This window comes from Oncorhynchus keta, chromosome 21 (assembly GCF_023373465.1).
Source record: "Oncorhynchus keta strain PuntledgeMale-10-30-2019 chromosome 21, Oket_V2, whole genome shotgun sequence".
Classification (NCBI taxonomy): domain Eukaryota; kingdom Metazoa; phylum Chordata; class Actinopteri; order Salmoniformes; family Salmonidae; genus Oncorhynchus; species Oncorhynchus keta.
The window spans coordinates 24,468,531-24,488,606 of NC_068441.1; the positions used below are offsets into that span (position 1 = coordinate 24,468,531).

At 41.7% G+C, this 20,076-nt stretch overlaps 2 protein-coding genes across 4 annotated transcripts in view; one reads left to right on the plus strand and one right to left on the minus strand.

Moving 5' to 3' along the window:
- Window positions 1–2,000: 2,000 nt before the first annotated feature.
- Window positions 2,001–10,760, plus strand: LOC118400318 (actin-related protein 2/3 complex subunit 4). The gene is made up of 6 exons (XM_035797023.2): window positions 2,001–2,148; window positions 7,206–7,324; window positions 7,723–7,834; window positions 9,757–9,852; window positions 10,018–10,188; window positions 10,266–10,760. Exons 1-6 carry the CDS (start codon window positions 2,146–2,148, stop codon window positions 10,269–10,271), a joined length of 507 nt encoding a protein of 168 aa, XP_035652916.2. The 5' UTR covers window positions 2,001–2,145; the 3' UTR covers window positions 10,272–10,760.
- A 4,415-nt stretch (window positions 10,761–15,175) lies between these two features.
- The window catches only part of LOC118400319 (6-phosphofructo-2-kinase/fructose-2,6-bisphosphatase 4-like), a 49,478-nt gene continuing 44,577 nt past the window's right edge, over window positions 15,176–20,076 (minus strand). For all 3 annotated transcript variants that reach the window (XM_035797025.2, XM_052473563.1, XM_035797024.2), the window contains 3 exons: window positions 19,063–19,125; window positions 16,523–16,587; window positions 15,176–16,395 (listed from right to left, as the gene is read on the minus strand). In XM_035797025.2, coding sequence (XP_035652918.1) covers window positions 16,336–16,395; window positions 16,523–16,587; window positions 19,063–19,125 — 188 coding nt within the window. In that variant the 3' untranslated portion in view covers window positions 15,176–16,335. The remainder of the gene's footprint in view (window positions 16,396–16,522; window positions 16,588–19,062; window positions 19,126–20,076) is intronic.

Genomic DNA, 20,076 nt, shown 5'->3' on the forward strand with positions numbered 1-20,076 from the left:
CCTGTGCCGGCCCCACACATCAGGCCTCCAGTGCGCCTCCCCAGTCCGGAGCTTCAGGCGACGTTCCCCGGTCCGGAGCTTCAGGCGACGTTCCCCGGTCCGGAGCTTCAGGCGACGTTCCCCGGTCCGGAGCTTCAGGTGACGTCCACGGTCCGGAACCTCCAGCTCCATGGCAGGAGCCTTCCTCTGCGTCGATCCCAATTCCAGGCACGGCGTCCAGTTCCGCTCCATGGCAGGAGCCTTCCTCTGCGTCGATCCCAATTCCAGGCACGGCGTCCAGTTCCGCTCCATGGCAGGAGCCTTCCTCTGCGTCGATGTCCAGGCACGGCGTCCAGTCCGGCTCCAATTCCGGAGCCTTCCTCTGCGCCGATGTCCAGTCCAGGCATGGCGTCCAGTCCCTCTCCATGGCAGGAGCCTTCCTCTGCTCCGGTGCCCAGTCCAGGCATGGCGGTCAACTCCACGAGCGGAGTGGGTACTTCGCCCCGCACCTGAGCTGCCACCGACGCTAGACGCCCACCCGGACCCTCCCCTATAGAGTCAGGTTTTGCAGCCGGAGTCCGCACCTTGGGGGAGGTTACTGTCACGCCCTGACCATAGAGAGCCTTTTTGTTCTCTATTTGGGTTCGGTCGGGGTGTGACTCGGGTGGGTGATCTAGTGCATTTATTTCTATGTTGGCCTGGTATGGTTCCCAATCAGAGGCAGCTGTTTATAGTTGTCTCTTATTGGGGATCATATTCTGGCAACCGTTACCCCACTGTGTTTTGTGGGATCTTGTTTCTGTGTAGTTGCCGTTGAGCACTGCTTGAGCTTCACGTTTCGTTGACTGTTATTGTTTTCGTGAGTTTCCTTTATTAAACATGTGGAACCCAAATCACGTTGCACAATGGTCTGAGTATATTTCCAGTTCGTACGACGATCTTGACATGTGTCATGCACAAAGTAGATGTCCTAACCGACTTGCAAAAAAATATAATTAGTTAACAAGAAATTTGGAGTGGTTGAAAAACAAGTTTTAATGACTCCAACCTAACTATATGTAAACTTTTGACTTAAACTGTATGTCTGTCTAGAATATTGTTCTAAAGTTGCCTCAGGTCACTGTCACTCTTGATGCTGGATGTTTTCCCTAATGAAGTTGTGACTACACTGTCTGCCAATTTTACAGGCAGTTTTTGCTGCTGTGATGCACTCACATCCCAATTACTAATATCATGCTTAATCATCATCTCTTCAGTTAGCTTGAGAACTTTATCAAACTCTCCCCCTGAGTTTGCAAAAGCTGCTTTTGCAAAATCACTAGTGTCAAACAATTTACTAAACAATTTACTAAACATGACTAACAGGAATAAAAACTTATTGTTCTGGATTTGTTGTAACAGGGCATCGGCTTCTAATTTGGCTTGTCCACAATAACAATATATATATTATTTTTATTGTATTGTTTATTGCAACAATAATAACAATATTACACATCAGAATAATTCAGGACATAATATGTGACAAGGCATTGAGATATTAATAGACATTCAGAGACATCACCTCTAATCATAAAAAAAAAAAAGTTTCACAAGTGTGAGGGATTTATAAGACATTTGTACGTCGTCCACTTTGTACATTTGTACGTCGTCCACCCCCCCTCCCCCTTCCCCATTGGCATAATAGTGGAGAGCTCCCTTTACCTTATAAGGAAGAAATCACCAGCCACACACATTTTGCATTAATATAAATAATGAGACAAAATCACTCTCAATCAGTTTAACAATTTCGAGATTGATGATGTTTCTCATATGAAGAATGAGAACACCCCAAAAATTGTCAGAATGTACTTTTAGATAAACATTTTGAAACTGTAAAGGATATCATATCAACATGTTCTCATCCTTGTAAATTGGGAAATGATGTTACCAAATAATGAAAACCACATATTTAACAATATGACAATTTTAAATAAATAAAACCAATGTATTCAATGTTCGTGTTTGCTAGATACAATCCATTACTTGTATAGAAACATGTTTGTCCAAATGATATAGGCTCCCCTATAAAGTCTTGTACATGGTGTGTTCCGGTTAGTGCATAGGGTCATGAAAGAGCCATGACAAGTGTACTACTTCCGTCTTCTCCTCCCCAGCGGATATAGAGAGATGGTAAGATCATCATTATATGTGGTTTACTATGAAAATAAAGACATTTCGACGTTATTTCAACATCAGTCATACGATGAGCAGTATATTGAATATGACATTATTCGTGGTTTACGCGAGGTCTGCGTTAATGCGTATGTTTATCGCTAGATTTGGTTTGGTAGCTAACGTTAGTTAGCATCCCCACCCAAAATGTGAAATCTGTTTTTTGCTAGTGATGTAGCTCTAAGGTAAGTTTTTTTTGTTAAACTAGTGCCAAATACTGTAATCTAAAGTATCCTTTCAAATGTATTCATAAATATAAACAATTTAGCTAGTTACCCGAAAATGTATCTGTAGTAGTGCATCAGGGATGTTACTATCAAGATTGTAAATTCAAAACGAATACCATGAGTAAATATTCCCATGCCCCATTGAAATATATACCGAACACTAGCTGGTAGAAGAGGGTAGTTTGCCATCTTGCTAGCTATCTCGCAAGTAAGGCAGCTAGCCTAGGTATGTAAGACCGCAAATGTTGTCCAAATTTCTGGCCCCATTTCTGGCCCCAGGAAATATCAGTTTTAATTTGGTGTAAACTGTGGATTCCAAAAATGTAGGCGTTTTTGCGATGTCCCCAGGTGTTATTTATCAACTTCCACTAGATTAAACCATAACATTTTTTAAATGTCTTTTACGGTCCTAGTTAGTCTCTCTTATATTATTTTTTTAAATTATTATTTTATATAAGATTTCCTGTGTTTCCCTGATCACTTTCCACCCTGTTAGTTAGTTGTAAATCTCCATCTTAAGAAAACAACCGCTTCCTACAATGACACCACATTCAGGAAGTGTCACTTCTTTATATTAAAACAGTTGTATCTATTTGTTCATGTTAGTCTGTATGTCACACATAGTCACACATTTCCACCCTGTTAAGCTAAAAAAAATGTTTTTAATGAAAATGTTAAAATATGTTTGATAGAGCAGATAAAGGCCTGTTCAAGTTTTCACAATTATGCTAGATCAATCTTGCTCACTCAGAGCTATGGCTAATTTAGGTTTAACACATCCACCCTGTTAGGATTATGCACTTAACAAACTGGAAAATGCACCCAAAAATGTTGTAAGTACCTGAGCTTGACCAATTTAGTTTTTCTGTCGTGCACTGTCCAGTCAAACATGTCACTTTTCTGATAGAATCATTTTAAAAAAGTGTGTATTGCATAGTAGGAATGACCCAGCTAACTATGCACTAGCCACTGATCATGACTCTAGGTTCCATTACATTCCACATAAGTCATCTTCTGTACGGGGGTGTTTTGGTTAGAGCCCGGATGCTTGGTCTGAACTAGCCCAAAGGCCGGCAGATGGCGATATTGATTTGGTATTGAGGGTTTCATCTTACCATCCAAACGCATAGTATGCAGCTGGCAATACACTCGTATCCCCGTGGACTGGTTCGTACCAAAAACATTCTCCATCCAGGCTGTAAAGGCATCAATTTCATCCTTAACTAGATGTATTAATGGCGAGGAAGGGGGGACGGACGGTGGAAATATGCGTACTTTATGAAACACCACTTTTCCACCACCATGCTAGTGCTACTACTTGATGTTGCGCCATTCATTCAGTTAGGGGTAAACAGACTGCTGCAACCTGATTGGCTGAACGCGATACACAACATCTGGAACTATCATACCTAGACATTAGCCACTTCAGCATGGTGGTTGAAAAGGGTGTTTTGTAAAAGAAGTAGTCATATTTTTCCTTTATTTTTTCCTTTTAAATCTAGTTAAGGAAAAATTGACGCCTTTGCACCCTGAATGGAGAATGTTTTCGGTTCGTACCGGTCCATGGGGGCTCCCTACAATACGTTTTGGATGGAAACTCCTCAATATCGCCGCCTGTCGGCCTCTGGGCTAGATCTGAACATTAACCCCCATCACTTTGGAAGCATAAGGACCTAAACATTCATATCAGCAGGAAATATTTTCTAAAATCAGTTATATTGTTACACAGCTGACGTGCGTGTTTATGAACAATATGAAGACAGCCGACTACTTGTGCTAATTAGCTATCTGCGTCTCCTAATTAGAGGTCGCCCGATTCATCGGAATGGCCGATTTTTAATTAGAGCCGATTTAAAGTTTTCATAACAATCGGAAATCTGTATTTTTGGACACCATATATATATATATATATATTTTTTACACCTTTATGCTTCATTTAACTAGGCAAGTCCGTTAACACATTCTTATTTTCAATGACTGCCTAGGAACGGTGGGTTAACTGCCTGTTCAGGGGCAGAATGGCAGATTTGTACCTTTTCAGCTCGGAGATTCAATCTTGCAACCTTACAGTTAACTAGTCCAACGCTCTAACCACCTGATTACATTGCACTCCACGAGGAGACTGCCTGTTACGCGAATGCAGTAAGCCAAGGTAAGTTGCTAGCTAGCATTAAACTTATCTTATAAAAAAACAATCAATCATAATCACTAGTTAACTACACATGGTTGATGATGTTACTAGTTTATCTTGCGTGTCCTGCGTTGCATATAATCGATGCTGTGCGTATTCGCAAAAAAGGACTGTCTTGCTCCAATGTGTACCTAACCATAAACATCAATGCCTTTCTTAAAATCAATACACAAGTATATATTTTTAAACCTGCATATTTAGTTAATATTGCCTGCTAACCTGGCTCGTTGCCAACTCTGAAGACTGTTTCTCCCTATCAAAGACAGCCAACTTCACCAAACGGGATGATTTAACAAAAGCGCATTTGCAAAAAAAGCACAATCGTTGCATGACTGTACCTAAGCATAAACATCAATGCCTTTCTTAAAATCAATACACAAGTATATATTTTTAAACCTGCATATTTAGCTCAAATAAATCCAGGTTAGCAGGCAATATTAACCAGGTGAAATTGTATCACTTCTCTTGCGTTTATTGCACGCAGTTAGTATATATGCAACATTTTGGGCTGCCTAATTTGCCAGAATTTTATGTAATTATGACATAACATTGAAGGTTGTGCAATGTAACAGGAATATGTAGACTTATGGATGCCACACGTTAGATAAAATACGGAACGATTCCATATTTCACTGAAAGAATAAACGTCTTTTTTTTCCCGAGATAGTTTTGACCATATTAATGACCTAAGGCTCGTATTTCTGTGTGTTATGTTATAATTAAGTCTATGATTTGATAGAGCAGTCTGACTGAGTGATGGTAGGCAGAAGCAGGCTCGTAAGCATTCATTCAAACAGCACTTTCGTGAGTTTTGCCAGCAGCTCGTTGCTGTGCTTCAAGCATTGAGCTGTTTAACCGATGTGAAATGTCTAGTTAGCGGGGTGCGCGCTAATAGCGTTTCAAACGTCACTCGCTCTGAGACTTGGAGTGGTTGTTCCCCTTGCTCTGCAAGTGCCGCGGCTTTTGTGGCGCGATGGGTAACGCTGCTTCGAGAGTGGCTGTTGTCGATGAGTTCCTGGTTCGAGCCCAGGTAGGAGCGAGGAGAGGGACGGAAGCTATACTGTTACATTGGCAATACTAAAGTGCCTATAAGAACATCCAATAATCAAAGGTATATGACATACAAATCGTATAGAGAGAAATTGTCCTAAAATAACTACAACCAAAAACTTCTTACATGGGAATATTGAAAGCTCCTGTTAAAAGGAACCACCAGCTTTCATATGTTCTCATGTTCTGAGCAAGGAACTTTAATGCTAGCATTTTTACATGGCACTTATTGGCACACACTTTTACATGGCACACACTTTTACTTTCTTCACCAACACTTTGTTTTTACATTGTTTAAACCAAATTTAACATGTTTAATTTTATTTGAGGCTAAATTGATTTTGATGTATTATATTAAGTTAAAATAAGTGTTAATTCAGTATTGTTGTAATTGTCATTATTACAAATACATGAGAAAAAAATTGTCCGATTAATCTGCTTCTTTTTGTTCCTCCAATAATCGGCGTTGAAAAATCATAATCGGTCGACCTCTGCTCCTAACACCTGTATAAATGGAAGCTAGACACCCTAAACATGTTGTCACTGAAAAACATACTGTTGACTGCAAATGTTAAAACCGGTTACAGTAAGTGTGTATTTTGCATTTGAAATTATTTTGATATAATAATTGATTCACGTTCCAGAGGTAATTTGCCTTTAAACAGAACATGTAAGGTCCTTGGACTATTAAGAAGTAACATTAGACTCCTTTAGTGCATTGTAGAACTAGCTATGCACCTGCATCTTTCCTGAATAATTTTTGCTTTGCAGTAAGTAGGTCCAGAGTCTAGATTTCCCTTCCTTATACTCAACACACATAGGGTTGCAAACTTGTCCACTGAAATATTTTCTCGGCCCAAATCTGATGCAGACTGGATTGAAGTAGCTAGATATTTTCATCCTGAAAATGCAAATAGTGGCAGTGCATTCTACAGTTGTAAGGCTTTAGACCTGAGCCAACGTGTGCCCACTGTCCTTATCTATTATAGTCTATGTGAAACAGTGGTGTACTTTTAAAGTCACATACGAATGTAATGGTGCAATTGTTCAAACCATGAAAGGCTTCAGCGTGACTAGGCTATATTCTAGGGGTTTCAGTATGTACTCATGCGGTCAATATACTTCCTCTTTACATTTGAGGGGTGCAGGGTATATAATCTTAATGATGACTTCACTAATGTTCAGCAGTCAATGATTTTGCTTATATTTTTTTTGAATGGGGTTGATGGGCCTTTAAACTTTTACTGACTAATGTGTTGGTGAGTTTCTGTGATAGTGAAATCAGTGTAAAATCTGCACTGCAGCCCAAGCCCAGCCATGAGCCTTTGCTATGGAATAAACATAATGCCAGGAATTCTAGCTACAATCCTAGGTCTGCATGCTTGACAGCACTTTTACCTTTCCTCTCATAAAGAGGTGTCGGGATAAGGGCCATTTAGCTAATAGTTTGAGGATAGTAGGTGGCGTGAGGCGGTATTTGGTCGGCAGGGGTAGAGGCTTCCCTCTTCTAACGTTTCTTTCTCCACTCCCTTTCCTCTCTCCCTCAGACAGCGACTCTGCGCCCGTACCTCAACGCTGTGCGTGCCACGCTGCAGGCCGCTCTCTGTCTGGAGAACTTCTCCTCTCAGGTGGTGGAGCGACACAACAAGCCAGAGGTGGAGGTCCGGTGAGTGTCAGTGTTTGTTCGTGAGAGTGTTTGACCTTGCATGTGTATGTTATCCCCCTCAGGAGAGTGTGTTTGACCTAGCACGTGTATGTTATCCCCCTCAGGAGAGTGTGTTTGACCTAGCACGTGTATGTTATCCCCCTCAGGAGAGTGTGTTTGACCTAGCACGTGTATGTTATCCCCCTCAGGAGAGTGTGTTTGACCTAGCACGTGTATGTTATCCCCCTCAGGAGAGTGTGTTTGACCTAGCACGTGTATGTTATCCCCCTCAGGAGAGTGTGTTTGACCTAGCACGTGTATGTTATCCCCCTCAGGAGAGTGTGTTTGACCTAGCACGTGTATGTTATCCCCCTCAGGAGAGTGTGTTTGACCTTGCACGTGTATGTTATCCCCCTCAGGAGCAGTAAAGAGTTGCTGCTGCAGCCAGTCATCATCAGTCGTAATGACAAGGAGAAGGTTCTTATCGAGGGCTCCATCAACTCAGTCCGAGTCAGCATCGCTGTCAAGCAGGTCAGGTATATTATTTATTCTAATGTGTATAGTCGATAACCTGTCCTTTACAGGTGCAGTTGACAGGCTTGATTTTGGTGACTTTCATACTTTATTTAAACAATAAGGCCTGGTGGGGTGTAGATGGTCAACATACCACGGCTAAGGGTTGTTCTTATGCAAAACGCAACGCGGAGTGCCCTTAGCCGTGGTATGTAGGCCACATACCACAAACCCCTGAGGTACTTTATTGCTATTATAAAAGGGTTACTAATGTAATTACAACAGTAAACAATACGTTTTGTGTCATACCTGTGGTATATTGTCTGATATACCACAGCTTTAAACCAAACTACCTGATTTATAATTAAGCAATAACGCACGAGGAGGTGTGGTATATGGTCAATATACCACAGCTAAGGACTGTTAATCTAAAATCTATTTAAATAAACACAATTACACAGCAATCTAAACGCCATACCCCATAATGACAAAGCAAAAACAGGTTTTTAGAGTGTTTAGAAATGTATTATAAACAGAAATGCCTTATTTACATAAGTATTCAGACCCTTTGCTATGAGACTTGAAACTGAGCTCAGGTGCATCCCATTTCCATTGATCATCCTTGAGATGTTTCTACAACATGATTGGAGGCCAGCTGTGGTAAATTCAATTGATTGGACATGATTTGGAAAGGCACAGAGCAAAAACCAAGCCATGAGGTCGAAGGAATTGTCCGTAGAGGCCCGCTTGGAATTTTGCCATCAGGCACTTAAAGACTCACAGACTATGAGAAACAAGACTCTCTGGTCTGATGAAACCAAGATTGAACTCTTCAGCCTGAGTTCCAAGTGTTACGTCTGTAGGAAACCTGCCACCATCCCTATGGTGAAGCAGGATTATGCTGTGGGGATGTTTTTCAGCGACGGGGACTTGGGAGACTAGTCAGGATCGCGGCGAAGATGAACGGAGCAAAGTACAGAGAGAACCTTAATGAAAACCTGCTCCAGAACGCTCAGGGATTCAGCCTGGGGCAAAGGTTCACCTTCCAACCCTAAGCACTCAGCCAAGACAATGCAGGAGTGGCTTTGGGACCAGTCTCTGAGTGGCCCAGCCAGAGCCCGGACTTGAACCCAATCAAACATCTCAGGAGAGACCTGAAAAATAGCTGTGCAGCGATGCTCCCCATCCAACCTGACAGAGCTTGAGAGGATCTGCAGAGAAGAATGGGAGAAACTCCCCAAATACAGGTGTGCCAAGCTTGTAGCGTCACACCCTTGTAGACTCAAGGCTGTAATCACTGCCAAAGGTGCTTAAACAAAGTACTGAGTAAAGGGTCTGAATACTTATGTAAATGTGATATTTCTGTTTTTTATTATTTTATTAGAAAAAATGTCTAAACCTGTTTTTGCTTTCTCATTATGGGATGTTGTGTGTACATTTGGGGGGGGTTTAATCAATTATAGAACGAGGCTGTAACCTAACAAAGTGTGGAAAAAGTCAAGGGGTCTGAATACTTTCTGAAGGTATGTTGACCATATACCGCAAACCCCTGAGGTGCCTTATTGCTATTATAAATGGGTTACCAACGTAATTAGTAGTAAAACTAAATGTAATGTCATACCCGTGGTATACGGTCTATTACACCATAGCTGTCAGCCAATCAACATTCAGGGCTCGAACCACCCAGTTCATAATATTTTTAATACGCCTATCTTGTTGTCGTTACCCAAACAGAAGAGCATAGATGGAAGCGCAGCTGTACCATTGTTTTTTTCTTTCTCTGTTCTGTGAGGCTGTGTTGGTTTGTAATAGACATGAAATGTACTACTGTGATTAGTTGTTTTTTTACAACCTGGTGACAATTGGTGGCTATTAGCACCCACCAATCACAGGACAGCAGCTCTGAGTCTGACTGCTTTGTGATTGGTGTGTCACTGCAGGCGGATGAGATTGAGAAGATCCTTTGCCATAAATTCATGCGCTTCATGATGATGAGAGCTGAGAACTTCTTCATCCTGAGGAGGAAACCGGTGGAGGTGAGAGGAGAGGACTGGTGGTACAACCAACATCTCAAACTTATCACAACTTATCACATCGAATGGTCACACAAATGGTCTTTTTTTTTTTTTTGTCACTCAGACAAAATTTATGTAAAATTGGGATTTATTAGCCCCCCTTTTCTCTCCTTCATTCGTCCGCAGGGTTATGACATCAGTTTCCTCATCACAAACTTCCACACGGAGCAGATGTACAAGCACAAGCTGGTGGACTTCGTCATCCACTTCATGGAGGAGATTGACAAGGAGATCAGCGAGATGAAGTTGTCTGTCAACGCCAGGGCCCGTATCGTCGCAGAGGAGTTCCTCAAAAATGTAAGTCTTCATGTCTGTCGTTCTTCTCACCTAGAAGTTTAAGTTTTATCTGACATCCATGTTTTTGACTTCCGCAGTTCTAAGAAAATTCCCAAACATTCCTTACGCTGATCACGACCGTCGTCATGGTTTCTGAGGGGTCCGTATCACAGGACGGGGAGGGTCAAACATTGTGACCAGTCATTCGCAATGGAAAAAAGTAAAGATGAATCAGACCAATGGGTTGTTGCCCTACGTCATTGAGGTATCCCTGTGCTCAGAAATATTGATGTTTGTACATACTTAATATTCACAGCCTCGTTTAATTTCTGCCCTTTAGAACAAAGCATTAAATCAGGGCGGGTCCTTAAAATAGAATCCTAATCAATATTAATGAGCACAGGGAAATGCATGGAGATTTCTGATAATTGAAACTATTTCTTTTTTTATATATAAAATATTCAGACTGTTTTGCTAAGTTTTTGTTATGACACCTGTTTCTTGTGTTAATACACACAGAGCAGACCCTATCATTGATGGAAATGATTGTGATAATAGTGCTGGCAGTGATAAATAAATCCCTTTTTATTGTTTGTTTGTATTTTGCTGTGTTATTTTACCATAATAGTGTATCGCTTGGACCTGTATCTTTGAGAAATTTGACATCTCATTCATTAATCAAACTATTTGGGTAAATTTGTGGACGATATGCCAGCTAGCTTGTTGGGACCTGTCAGATGAAATGTTTGTTTCTACGCAACATGCCATAGTAGATATATTACAACTGTATGATGCATGAGAATGGAACCTTGTTAGCTACTACATAATGAATACTATAAATATCCTCAACTATCTAGTAGGCTTTGGTTTGAATTCAGATCGTTATTTTACATGGTTGTTAGTAGACCATGGCATTTGCAACGCCAGGACAGGGTGACCCTGGGCGTCAAACCCACTCCACTATGTAAAATGTATGCACGTATAACTTTTTAAATCTCTACTAGCAGTAAATCCATTGGCCATTAAGGTAACACTATTTGGATAGTCAATCTGTAGATGCTCTACAGAGTAACATGTTCAACTATCTAACTCTAGCTCTAACCATAATTCTAAACATAGCCCTAAAGGTAACCTTGGCAAGCAGTTTCTTATCAACAGTTTTGATAGTATGACATGGAAAATCTGAACTATCCAAATAAAGTGACTGAAATTAATAATTAGGCTACCAACATTCTCAACAACTGCGTGGCCATGCACACCTCAAACTCAATCATCAAATACGCAGATGAGAGTATGGTAGTGGGCTTGATTACCAACAATGATGAGACAGCCTACAGGGAGGTGGTGAGAGCACTCTGAGTGTGGCGTCGTTAGGAAAACAACCTCACTCAACGTCAACAAAGGAGATGATCAAGGACTTCAGGAAACCGCAGAGGGAGCACCGCCCTATCCACATCGACGGGACATCAGTGGAGAAGGTGGAAAGCTTCAAGGTCCTTGACGTACACATCACAGACAAATTGAAATGGTCCACTCAGTGTGGTGACGGTGCCTCTTCAACCTTAGGAGGCTGAAGAAATTTGGCTTGTCATCCAAAACCCTGAAACTTTTACAGATGCGCAATCGAGAGCATCCTGTCGGGCTGTATCACAGCCTGGTACAGCAACTGTACCTTAAGGCTCTCCAGAGGGTGGTGCAGTCTGCACAAGGCATCACTGGTGGCAAACTACCTGCCCTCCATGACGCATACCGCACCCGATGTCACAGAAAGGCCAAAAGATCAAGGGCATCAACCACTTGAGCCACTGCCTGTTCACCCCGCTATCATCCAGAAGGTGAGGTCAGTACAGGTGCAACAAAGCTGGGACCGAAAGACTGAAAAAAAGCTTTTATCTCCAGGCTATCACTGTTAAATCACTTGCACATTAGAGGCTGCTGCCCTATAGACTTGGAATCACTGGCCACTTTAATAATGTATACATGTTTCATTACTCATCTCACATGTATATACTGTATTCTATCCTATTCTACTGTATCTAAGGCTCTGCCGCTCTGACATTGCTCGCCCAATATATATTCTTAATTCCATTGCTTTATAGTTGTCTATTGCTGTGAAATTGTTAGATATTACTGTTAGATATTACTGCACTGTTTGAGCTAAAAACACACGCATTTCGCTACACCCGCATTTCGCTACACCCGCAATAACATCTGCTAAATGTGTATGTGACAAAGAAAATTAGATTTGAAATAAAGCATACTGCTTCTGTTGCCTGTTTGAGTGTTTGTTTAATATCCTACTGATTCCATGAGCACCAAGCTTCATGCAACGGCATAATGTCAGATAAAGCAATTTCACAGATTCGGCTGTTTTTAATTACAAGCATAGAAAAGATTAAGGCTTTACTTTTTTTCTCTCGTTAGAACAGACTGGTATTACTAATTTATTTACTGTTTACACTTCCAAACAGGCAGACAAATCATGTAATCTAACAGCATCTGTTTGTGACAGACAATGTGCACGCAGCTCTCACATCTATACCCTCCTTTTTCTTGATCTCCTTGTAATTATTACAATTAATATTTTTATAAGTAATGTCTTTATCATTAGTAGGCTTTGTATAGTAAATAGCCTTGTATAACTACCATTGAGCTGTAGGCCTAAGAGCGCGTCCTGTTTAGTCTTACCATAACTTAACGTTAAGCCTATATTTCAATATATACGCTACTGTATAAATCATGCTATCACACAGAATAAAATACATTCATGCTTTGAAATGCAATTAAGCATTTTAGTTTTAAAATTAAATAACAAAGGGAGCGTTACACCGAGGCCTGTACTCTGGAGCAGGATCGATTTGGAGGTGGAGGGTCCGGCAGGGTCTGTCATGGTCTAGGGTGGTGTGTCACAGCATCATCGGACAGAGCTTGTCGTCACTGCAGGCAATCTCAATGCTGTGCGTTACAGGGAAGACATCCTCCTCCCTCATGTGGTACCCTTCCTGCAGGCTCATCCTGACATGACCCTCCAGCATGACAATGCCACCAGCCATATGAATCGTTCTGTGCTTGATTTCCTGCAAGACAGAAATGTCAGTGTTCTGCCATGGCCAGCGAAGAGCCCGCATGCACTGCAGTACTTAATGCAGCTGGTGGCCACACCAGATACTGACTGTTACTTTTGATTTTGACCCCACATGTCTCAGTTGTTGAATCTTATGTTCATACAAATATTTACACGTTAAGAAAATAAACGCAGTAGACAGTGACAGGACCTTTCTTTTTTTGCTGAGTTTATATTAATTTCTAAAATGTATAGCTGGTTTGAGGTTAAGTCATTGAAGTTCAGAGCTATTGACCATTTAAAATATTGTCCTTGCAGTAGACCAACCTTCAAGTGTCTTCACTGACATTTTCAACCTTTCCCTGACTGTGTAATACAGTTGAAATAGGACGTTTGCATACACTTAGGTTGGAGTCATTAAAACTTGTTTTTCAACCACTATACATTTCTTGTTAACAAACTATAGTTTTAGCAAGTCGGTCAGGACATCTACTTTGTGCATGACACAAGTAATTCTTCCAACAATTGTTTACAGACAGATTATTTCACTTATAATTCACTGTATCACAATTCCAGTGGGTCAGAAGTTTACATACACTAGGTTGACTGTGCCTTTAAACAACTTTGAAAATTCCTGAAAATTGTCATGGCTTAAGAAGCTTCTGATAGGCTAATTGACATAATTTGAGTCAATTGGAGGTGTACCTGTGGATGCATTTCAAGGCCTACTTTCAAACTTAGTGCCTCTTTGCTTGACATCATGGGAAAATCAAAAGAAATCAGCAAAGACCTCAGAAAGAAATGGTAGACCTCCACAAGTCTGGTCCATACTAGGGAGCAATTTCCAAACGCCTGAAGATACCACGTTCATCTGTACAAGCAATAGTACGCCAGAAAAACACCATGGGACCACGCAGCTGTCATATCGCTCAGGAAAGAGACGCGTCCTGTCTCCTAGAGATGAACGTACTTTGGTACGAAAAGTGAGTCCTATATCGACATAACCTGAAAGGCCACCCAGCAAGGAAGAAGCCACTGCTCCAAAACCGTCATAAAAAAGCCAGACTACAGTTTGCAACTGCACATGGAAACGTACTTTTTGGAGAAATGTCCTCTGGTCTGATGAAACAACAATAGAACTGTTTGGCCATAATGACCATCATTATGTATGGAGGAAAAAGGGGGATGCTTGCAAGCCAAGGAACACCATCCCAACCGTGAAGCACGGGGGTGGAGGCATCATGTTGTGGGGGTGCTTTGCTGTAGGAGGGACTGGTGCACTTCACAAAATAGATGGCAGCACGAGGCAGGAAATATATGTGGATATGTTGAAGCAACATCAGTCAGGAAGTTAAAGCTTGGTCGCAAATGGGTCTTCCAAATGGACAATGACCCCAAGCATACTTCCAAAGTTGTGGAAAAATAGCTTAAGGACAACAAACCCAAGGTATTGGAGTGGCCATCACAAAGCACTGACCTCAATCCTATATAAAATTTGTCGGCAGAACTGAAAAAGCGTGTGTGAGCAAGGAGGCCTACAAACCTGATTCAGTTACACCAGCTCTGTCAGGAGGAATGGGCCAAAATTCAATGACAATGCTTTTGGCAATGCTACCAAATGCTAATTGAGTTTGTAAACTTCTGACCCACTGGGAATGCGATGAAAGAAAGAAAAGCTGAAATAAATCATTCTCTCTACTATTATTCTGACATTTCACATGCTTAAATTAAAGTAGTGATCCTAACAACTAAAACAGGGAATTTTTACTACGATTAAATGTCAGGAATTGTGAAAAACTGAGTTTAAATGTACTTGGCTAAGGTGTATGTAAACTTCCGACTTCAACTGTACATTATGTCATTTACTACTGGTCCTTAACTAAGGCAGCAAAATGTGAAGACTACACAAAACAGTTCAATACTTTGAGCAGAAGACAACAGCAAGAGACTCAAAATATTTATTACATTTGGATGATGTAGATATTTACATTGACAGAATCATATTCTTGACACTTTGACAAACAAGACATGCTGAAAATGCTTAAAACTATATAATACCAGTGAGCGATTTAATGACATTCAACGCATTACAGACAACTGATTATGGTGATCATTACAAATATATGCGTTTACACAGGCATTAGAAGTCATTTCAATTGATTTGTTATGATAGCAACAACTATTCCTGTGCTACTGAACTACAGCAGCATTTTAGATAAAGTATCCTTCATTAGTAGACATTGAACAATAGATAAAAACATTCTAGATATAGCATATCACTGATGCAACGTGGAAACAAACTTGTCAATCTCTTTAGATTTTAACTAGATGAAGATTAATTTAATTGAAAATGATAGATACGCAAAACTGCCTTTATAGGAACAGCCTGATTTTATACCAGACATAAAAATTACTAGCTACAATTCGTGTCCCCGCTTTAGAGTCTGCATATCACAGCCTCAAACTTGTAATGCAATAGTTAGTTTAATAGGAAATTCAACAAATACATTATTATTATTTTTTAAATGGGGTGGACAAACACTAAAATACTAAGAACAAGCAATGTACAATGTCAACATATGGTTCTTTGACTGTGTTTGCACAGGCAGCCCAACTCTGATCTTTTGCCAAATTATTGTGAAAAAAAGAGTTAATCTGATTGGTAAAAAGACCAATTAGTAGAAAAAGATCAGAATTGGGCTGCCTGTGACAGACACGATTTCAGAAAAGCTCAACTCTACAATTTGATGAAAAGCCATATGTCCTGTATTTAAAATAGGTTTCAAATCAGATTGTCCTTATCTTGATCATATACACTCACACACATACAAAACACACTCACATGCACACACTCTCACACATACCCCGATAGTGGGGCAAATCACCATTGAACTGGATTCCAGTTGTCTAGACTTTCATTGCACAGAAGAAAAGAGAAAGATGAGGTGAACCTGAACGAGGAATATGTCCAATCCGGATACGTTTTTTTTCCAATCCCACTGCAAGGAACAAATTAAAAGAGAAATTTGGATTGATTGCTGATTGAGTAGAGGAAGTGGCCATGGTGAGTGATGTCACTCTGTAGTCTTGGGAACTGTCCCTAATCACTGGTGGGCGGGGACTGTGAACAGGGCTTCCTCCGGCATCCGTGAAGTGTCTACATTCTGTAACAATGAAAAGAGATCAGTCAGCACTAGGACACAGATAAGGTTAGTCCAATTGACCCTGAACCTCTTACTCGCTCTGTTTTAGAGTGCAAGCCCAGTGAGGGCACTTGTCTGGGGTACCTACCTCTGGCCTGTCCCTGTGGGTGTTCACAGCTTCCACGTTCAAAAAGACAGACTCTACTTTACAGCCTACAGGGACAGGAAGAGAAGAAAACAAAACAATAGTTAGAGACAGAAATAGAAAGGGAAGAGATTGAGGACACATGTGTTTTTGGATAGGGTAAGTAAGGGTAAGTAATCCTTCTCACCCCCCTTCTCCCCCAACAAGATTTAGATGCAAGTGGCTGTTCCACTGGTTGTCATAAGGTGTATGCACCAATTTGTAAGTCGCTCTGGATAAGAGCGTCTGCTAAATGACTTAAATGTAAATGTAATGTAAATTTTTATGGGCAGCAGCAGTACACTGTTTAATACATAGACTAAGGCCAGGGATCAATTAGATCAGTGTTACCCCACAGTAACCAACAATTGCAGGTTTAACAGCGCTGGAGATGTCAAATTAGTAAGCAACTGTTCTTGTGTTCTTTGTCAGGAAGCCACACCCATCCCACCCACTTTAGAAGTTAAGAATGAGAAAATGTAGGCTATACTTTTTCCACATTTTGCTACAGCCTAATTTTTAAATACTAATTAAATTGTTTTTTCCCCCGACATCAATCCATAATGACAATTCAAAAACAGGTTTAGAATTTTTTGCAAATTTAATTACAAATAAAAAAACTTAAATATCACATTTACATAAGTATTCAGACCTTCAACTCATTACTTTGTTGAAAGCCCGTTGGCAGTGATTACAGCATCAAGCCTTTTAGGTATGACACTACAAGCTTGGCAGACCTGTATTTGGAGAGTTTCTCCTAATATTCTCTGCAGATCCTCTCAAGCTCTGTCAGGTTGGATGGAGAGTGTTGCTGCACAGCTATTTTCAGGTCTCTCCAGAGATGTTCGATCGGGATCAAGTCGGGGCTCTGGCTTGGCCACTCAAGGACATTCAGAGACTTGTCTCAAAGCCACTCCTGTGTTGTCTTGGCTGTGTGCTTAGGGTTGTTGTCCTGTTGGAAAGTTAACCTTCACCCTAGTCTGAGGTCCTGAGTGCTCTGGAGCAGGTTTTTATCAAGGATCTCTCTGTACTTGGCTCCGTTCATCTTTTCCTCGATCCTGACTAGTCTCCCAGTCCCTGCCGCTGAAAAACATTCCCATAGCATGATGCTGCCATCACCATGCTTCACCGTAGAGATGGTGCGAGGTAACCTCCAGACATCATGCTTGGCATTCAGGCCAAAGAGGTCAAACTTGGTTTCCAGACCAGAGAATGTTGTTTCTCATGGTCTGTGAGTCTTTAGGTGCCTTTTGGTAAACTCCAAGTGGGCTGTCATGTGCCTTTTACTGAGGAGTGGCTTCCGTCTGGCCACTCTATCATAAAGGCCTGATTGGTGGAGTGCTGCAGAGATGGATGTCCTTCTGGAAGGTTCTCCCATCTCCACAGAGGACCTCCAGAGCTCTGCCAGTGACTATTGGGTTCTTGGTCACCTCCCTGACAAAGGCCCTTCTCCCTCGATTTCTCAGTTTGGCCAGGTGGCCAGCTCTAGGAAGTCTTGGTGGTTCCAAACTTCCTTCATTTAAAAATGATGGAAGCCACTGTTTTTAGGGACCTTCAATGCAGCCCAAAATATGTTGTATCCTTCCTCAGATCTGTGCCTCGACACAATCCTGTCCCGGAGCTCTACGGACAATTCCTTTCGACCTCATAGCTTGGTTTTTGCTCTGACATGCACTGTCAACTGTGGGACCTTATAGACAGGTGTGTGCCTTCTAAATCATGTCCAATCAATTTAATTTACCACAGGTGGACTCCAATCCAGTTGTAGAAACATCTCGAGGATGATCAATGAAAACAGGATGCACCTGAGCTCAATTTAGAGTCTCATAGCAAAGGGTCTGAATACTTATGTAAATAAGGTATCTGTTTATTTTTAGTACATTTGCTAAATGACAAAAAAACTGTTTTCGCTCTGTCATTAGGGGTGTGTGTAGATTGCTGAGGATTGTTATTTATTTAATCCATTTTAGAATAAGGCTGTAAAGTAACAAAACGTGGAAAAACTCAAGGGGTCTGAACAATTTCTGAAGGGACTGCAGAAGCAATTACACTCAAATTGAATATCATTAAATAATAAGGATTTACATCAGCCTAATGAAGGAGTAGATAACATCACACATTCCAGTGTTTGAACTTGTAACACGGCTACTTGGGATTTCTACTAATGTGACTACCAATGTGCATCCAATGGAAATGTTGCGATAGGTATAATGCCAGGAGCCGTTTGTGGATTTGACAGATCCTACATTGCCTAAACAAAAACAATGACTTGCTATGTGATTGCCAGTTACCGCGGGTTAACGCTGACCTGATTGAATCCTGGCCTAACACTACTACTGTACATTTAAACAGTGGCACTGGATTTAAAGTATCCAGGTGATCTGAATCCAAGGGATGAATACATGTCATTGGAGTAAATATACATGGAATAAAGCATGTCACTGAACTCTTATGCTGTGTTACTAATACACTTTTAATGCAGTTATTGACAATAGTGTACTCACCATAAGCCACAGGTGTCAGCTTCAGTACAGTGTGCAAAGGGCACTTCAGGTAAGGCAGCTCCTCTGAAGAACAAAAACAGAACGTACAACGATGCCTAAATAGATTCAATTTAGTTGTGTTAGAGCTAATGAAATCCTATTCCAATGCTTATCTGATCATGACAGGTGAACAGGACATGCAGAACACTCACTCTGAACATTTTTCGTTTTATAGTATAAATGAAGCTGTAATACTGGGGCGTATTACCTGCCCTTTTGACCCCTGGCTGACCCCTCGCTCTAGTTAGTCTCTCTCTCTCGACCTCTCTCTCGACCTCTCTCTCGACCTCTCTCTCTCTCGACCTCTCTCTCTCTCGACCTCTCTCTCTCTCGACCTCTCTCTCTCTCGACCTCTCTCTCTCTCGACCGCTCGCTCTCTCTCTCTCTCTCGACCACTCGCTCGCTCTCTCTCTCTCGACCGCTCGCTCTCTCTCTCTCGACCGCTCGCTCTCTCTCGACCGCTCGCTCTCTCTAATGACCGCTCGCTCTCTCTAATGACCGCTCGCTCTCTCTAATGACCGCTCGCTCTCGACCTCTCTCTCTCGACCTCTCTCTCTCGACCTCTCTCTCTCGACCTCTCTCTCTCTCGACCGCTCTCTGTCGACCTCTCTCTCGACCTCTCTCTCGACCTCTCTCTCTCGCTCTCGACCTCTCTCTCTCGCTCTCGACCTCTCTCTCTCGCTCTCGACCTCTCTCTCTCGCTCTCGACCTCTCTCGCTCTCGACCTCTCTCGCTCTCGACCTCTCTCGCTCTCGACCTCTCTCGCTCTCGACCTCTCTCGCTCTCGACCTCTCTCGCTCTCGACCTCTCTCGCTCTCGACCTCTCTCGCTCTCGACCTCTCTCGCTCGACCTCTCTCGACCTCTCTCTCTCTCGACCTCTCTCTCTCGACCTCTCTCTCTCGACCTCTCTCGCCCTCTCTCGACCTCTCTCCCTCTCGCCCTCTCTCTCTCTCGACCTCTCTCTCTCTCGACCT

Coding starts and splice junctions, on each gene's coding strand:
- LOC118400318 (XM_035797023.2), top strand. Junction 7,325..7,722: donor AAGCCAGAGGTGGAGGTCCG/GTGAGTGTCAGT, acceptor TATCCCCCTCAG/GAGCAGTAAAGAGTTGCTGC. Junction 9,853..10,017: donor TGAGGAGGAAACCGGTGGAG/GTGAGAGGAGAG, acceptor ATTCGTCCGCAG/GGTTATGACATCAGTTTCCT.